Source organism: Trypanosoma cruzi, genomic scaffold (assembly GCF_000209065.1).
Source record: "Trypanosoma cruzi strain CL Brener 1047053516469 genomic scaffold, whole genome shotgun sequence".
NCBI lineage: Eukaryota > Euglenozoa > Kinetoplastea > Trypanosomatida > Trypanosomatidae > Trypanosoma > Trypanosoma cruzi.
In genome coordinates this window covers 280827-286042 of record NW_001849544.1, presented here as the reverse complement: position 1 = coordinate 286042, position 5216 = coordinate 280827, and the positions used below count along the sequence as shown (strand labels likewise).

Genomic DNA, 5216 nt, shown 5'->3' with positions numbered 1-5216 from the left:
AGAGGGTAATCATGTCCAGGCAATGTTTTTCTCTCGCAAAACTTCCTATAAGAGGCACATTAAACCGAACGGAACACCACCAGGGTAACTTTTCATAATCGTATTTGTCCGCAGCATGAACAATGGTCATATGAGGGGAATCCTTCACACCCCATGAAAAAGGCTGCCAAAAACGTTCCACTTCTCGCGGTTCCCAGCCCTCATCATCTTCATGTCCCAAAGGACGTACCGAAGCAACACGCTCACGCGGAGGAACAATTGTCGAAAATGGCGCACCGGCCAAAGGCGTGCGCCCCTCCATCAATACAGAATCATGTTGACTGCAAAGCCCATCCACTTGATGAAAAAACTGAGGGTGTGCAAAATGCTGAAGTGGTATTAAAGTAACAATAACCTGATTTGAAGGATGTTGAAACGTGTACGCAATGGAGGCCACCGAGTTTTCCCTCACCATAATAAAGTCGGTTATTCTTTTCGAACGAAACGGGAAGGCGTATTGCCACCTTGGTCGGTAAGAAAATATTCGCGTGGCCTCCCTTCTCACACAGGAATGCACACTCCTAAAATGGGGTACTCCAGGCGAGGCGCAAACCGCGTTTCCCCAACCAACCAAACGCATGCGTGAACCAGGCAATCAATTTCACAAAGTGTCAAGGGAAAACAAAAAAAATACCTCCTCCTCCCCTCACTCATGCGGTGAAATGAGGCGTTGGTTCTCACTGCAGGATCGTGTGCCAAAAAAAAAAAAAAAAGATTTTATAAAAAAGAAAAAAACAACAACTTTAAGAGACAATTTCACAAAACCTGAGAGTGATTAAGTCAATTTTTCAAACCCAGCGGTACTCCTACCCTCCCCATTTGCTCTCCATCGGCGGAAAAAATTCAATGTTCTTTCTTCCCCTGCTTTGCCTCCCACTCTTGTTTCTTCCCGCCCCAGCTTCCACTTGTGTGTGCGTGTCTGCCGTGCTTATGGCACTTCATCAAAAGCACGCATGGATTGCTTCTGAACTGAAGAAGAAGAAGAAAAAGGCGTTAAAGGAAAAATTGCCGCATACCGTAACGCAAGACATTGTTTTTGTTTCTTTCAAACTACAGCCAGTGCTCTTCCCTGTCGGAGCTCGGTGGGTGCGTGAAATCGCTGAGGGTGTGAAGTTGAATCAGGCCCTTTTCAAATCCCAGCACTATCGCACGATTGTCCGCTTTTCCCTCCGGTGGAATGTCAAAGCAAGTGCAGGACCCCGTTTCAGGATTTAAAAGCGTCTGCGAAAGAACCGGGAACTCCTTTTCTTTCTTCGCCAAATCTAGAAGAAACAGCGTCCCACTGGCGTCCAGCAACCACAAGAGCCATTTATCGCATCCACTGAAACGCATCTCCTTGACGCTGTGGTTGCTCAACGGAATAGAAAGCTGAGGTGCGGCATCGGTGTGAAGATAAAGACGCAAAGTACCATCATCATATCCCACCACAAAAATTCGGCTGTCTACAGTGCCATAACGCACGCAAGAAGGTACGGCTACCGGACGTGCAAAAAAAAGCGAACAAGGACCATAAAGAGAAGGTGCCGCTATGCTACCAAAACGACTTATATGCCGAACACCCTCTGAACAAGCCACAACATAATGTGAGGGATCGGTAGGAACGAAGTCCAGAGCAAAAGATTCTTGATTCATTGACAAGGCGTTGACGCGACTTTCGCATTTTGAGGTTGCTAAAAATAAACGTACTGTGGAGAACATATTCAACCCGTTTTCCGTATCACTAATTGCTCCCTTTGATTGGTCCTTTTCATTAACGACCCAAAAGTACGTTTCTCCAGTAGCATCAAGGGACACCAGCTGTTCATTTTCGTCCTTACGAACACCTACAACAGTATTATAACCTGCCACGGCAATAGCAACAATGGGCGCCATATGATTTCCCGTTTGCCACGATGTGGCAAAAGAGGGAAGCCGAAATGCGTTTCGCTGGAAGCAGCCAGCCGTAAAATGGTTTCGCTCTGGTTCGCGTGTGTCCCAGACGTAAAGTGAACCGTCCTCAGCCCCAGCGTAAACCAAGTAGGGCCACCGTGGACTCATACAAATGGAAGTCAGCAGAGATGGGCTAACAAGTATCTTCTCTGGTGAGAAGGAGTCGTACACATTCCAAATTACTATAACCGACAAGTAGCGGTCCAACTCCATAGACGGGCCTTCTCCCCCCACTGCACCATGAAGAACCGCCAAATATGCCGGTGCACAGGGATTAAAAAGAACTTTCAAAACAGGTCGATTGCATGTGGCAACGCAAGAAAATGTCGTATAAGATGTCGAAAATTGCGTTTCACTCTTTGACTCAAGAGCTTCTGGACCAGCCCTTTCTTCGTCATTCTCGTCTAAAATGGCCCGCATAACAGGGAAGACACGCCCAAGAAAGGACGCCAACAAATTACTGTCAATTACTCGACTGCTGGAAACGTTACTCAACGAAGGCTCGCCCATAACTTCATTGTTTTCCAAGGCCTCTCCGACGTTATCCTGACCCAAATCCCTAACCAATTGCATCGGTCGGTCCGCAGAGTTTTCAGGGCAAAGCCCCAAGTCACGCGGCACCTCGACAGCTCGATGCCGTACACGCACTCGTTCCGCTTGTACTTCAAAATCGATACGATCCTCTTCCGCCGGAGCCTGTACCCCGGTCTGCTTACGACCCATGTCCCCAAAATTACGAATATACATGTCGTATTGCGACTGCGGAGGAACGTCAACGAGGGCCGCCGAAACATCATCCATATCTACTAGACGTCGCAACGCCGTCGCACGTTGTAAGTCCTTCTCAAACTGTGCTCGATACCCTTGACGTTGCAGTTCAGAGACACCAATTGTACTCTTACCCACCACTGTTCCCGATATGTCAGACATCTGAGACCGCCGCAGTTTTTTTTCCTCTCGCTCTTTACGGCGCTTTTCTCGGCGTTCAATCGCCTCCGACTCTCGCTCCTCCTCAGCACGTCGACGTTCTTCACGTCGAGCAGCTTCCCTCGCCTCATCGACGGCGTGACGTATCGCACGGTTCTCCACCTCCATTGCAGCAGACAGTTCATCCTTTTTCCATCCAGGTATTACCCCAGAAGTTTTGGCCTCGTTGCTCTCCAGGTGCCACGTTGGTATCTCATCATCTACCACAGCGTCATCATGAACAAATGATTTTCTAATCACGTCCTCATTATCACTATTTTCTTGCTGCTCTTGTCGCTCTTTGGCTCTTTCCCTCTCTTTGCGCTCCGCGCGTTCTCGTTCCTTGCGTGCATGTCTCTCTTCCTCTGTTTCATCGCGCTTGTGCATTCTCTCTCTATTTCCTCCCTCCGCAGCACCTGCACGTCTCTCTCTTTCTCTTTCCCTCTCCTTTCGCTCCGCGCGTTCTCGTTCCTTGCGTGCATGTCTCTCTTCCTCTGTTTCATCGCGCTTGTGTTTCCGCTCCCTCTTGTCGCCATCCGCAACTTGTGCCAGCTTCTCCGCCTCACTCTGTTCCCTTAGCTTCCGCTCGGCACGTTCCCGATCTTTGCGAGCGCGTCGCTCTTCCTCGGTTTCATCCCTCTTCGACTTTTTAACGGCACCGTCACCCATCTCTATAATGAACAAGCACACTGAAACCCTAAAAAGAGCAAAAAAAACAACGACAATGAAATGTAAATAAAACACCTAAATCACAATGTTCACTGGGAGGGATCCATTCACAGCCAAATGCCTCCACTACGTCATTACAGTGGCATTTAACTTGTGCGGCTGTCATCGCAAAATTATGTCCCACAAGACGGAAAATATCCAAAAATCTAAATAAAATTCCCTGAAATAATAATAATAATAACAATAAAAAAAAAGAACCTTTCCCCACGCATACACACAGATACACATATAAACGCCACCAAAGAGAATCCAAAAGCATCATGCAGATTATAGGGCAGAGTATGAGTCGTCGCCACAAAAAGATGTGCACAAAACCTTGCCGCACAATGAGCAAAAAGTACTTCGGTATAGGCGGGGAAATCCTGCGAGCCATTTGCGACAAATACTCCTCCAAAGCAACCGCATCAGGCTGTGGTAACTTTAAAAGCAAAAAGACTACAGTCGTTCCATTTGTTGTTTTTGTTTTTGTTCCTCCTCGGATCGGTGGCTGCTATAGGAGAGGCCTGGTGATCTCGTGAGGCCACCCTGAACAAATTCAATCCACATGAGGCACAGAAATGCGACAGGGAGTAAAAAGAGCACGAGGCGGCAATAATCGACACCGACAAGAAATCGGCATTTTTTCGCTTCCAGTATTCAAAGAATTCATTTGCGCTCTCTGTACGGAAAATAGAAGGGCAGACCAGTGAGCCCGACGGCGTTCCCTCGTCCAATACCGTCTCGTCTCCTATTGCTGCCACGCACCATAACAAAAAGACGAGAATCAAGCAGGCATCGTTCATAAGTACGTCCTCCATCCCCTCCCTCAGAAACAACAACAAAAAAAAAAAAAAAAAAAGTGCCGCAAAAGAAGCAGTAAAAGGGATGAAAATTGCGGCACCACAACCTCGAAGTGTGTGGCCCCTCTCTTTTGGCAGACTGAGAGTAACCACAGTGACGACGGCAAAGCCACAAGGAGCACATGTAAATCAATACAGAACACCGAATGAGCAAATTGGGTCCCGAAAAACCCTCACCAAAAAATCAAATAAGAAATAAAAGACAAAAAAAAAAACCACCATATCTCATGGAGACGTACACAAGGACAAAAAAAAAAAAAACGGTCGATGTTTCCCAACTTTTTTCTTGTGCTATTTCCCCACCTCAAATAACGCAACAACACATATACATTGTTGCGTGCACATATACAGCAACAGTGCGTCTTCCTCGTAAAGATTTTAGGCAGAATAAATGATGACTGTCAACAAAACATTGGGAAGGGGGAAGGGGGAAGGGGGAAGGGGAGAAAAGTAAAGGGTCTGCCCTGTGGAGGAGAACGACTCGCTCTCGCGTGTACACAAAGAAAAAAACCGAAGGACAAACTTTGGGCCTCCTCCCAAACCTTGAAAAACAAGTGCCCCTGCAACACCACGCACCTATAATGAGATTTTCATGCCCCGCAGTGTTTCCCTCCTACACATCTCTCCTCAAAATAAAATAATAATAACAAAAACAATTCTACACGGGACAACAACAACCAAAAAAAAAAAAAAAAAAAAAAAAGAAACAGGGGG

At 47.0% G+C, this 5216-nt stretch overlaps 2 protein-coding genes and 1 pseudogene across 2 annotated transcripts, besides 4 other annotated features; all 3 read right to left on the bottom strand.

Moving 5' to 3' along the window:
• On the bottom strand, positions 1–619 carry Tc00.1047053509807.29 (hypothetical protein, conserved; the record flags this gene model as incomplete). The annotated part of the gene is made up of 1 exon (XM_798991.1): positions 1–619. A coding segment is annotated over one exon (619 nt), but the record flags the coding sequence as incomplete, so codon positions are not given.
• Positions 1–5216: a sequence feature (heterozygous, Esmeraldo-like haplotype).
• Positions 737–774: a sequence feature (AT_rich).
• Tc00.1047053509807.20 (hypothetical protein, conserved) lies at positions 1090–3603 on the bottom strand (the record flags this gene model as incomplete). The annotated part of the gene is made up of 1 exon (XM_798990.1): positions 1090–3603. One exon carries the CDS (start codon positions 3601–3603, stop codon positions 1090–1092), a length of 2514 nt encoding a protein of 837 aa, XP_804083.1.
• On the bottom strand, positions 3697–4239 carry Tc00.1047053509807.11 (annotated as a pseudogene).
• Positions 3828–3850: a microsatellite.
• Positions 5182–5209: a microsatellite.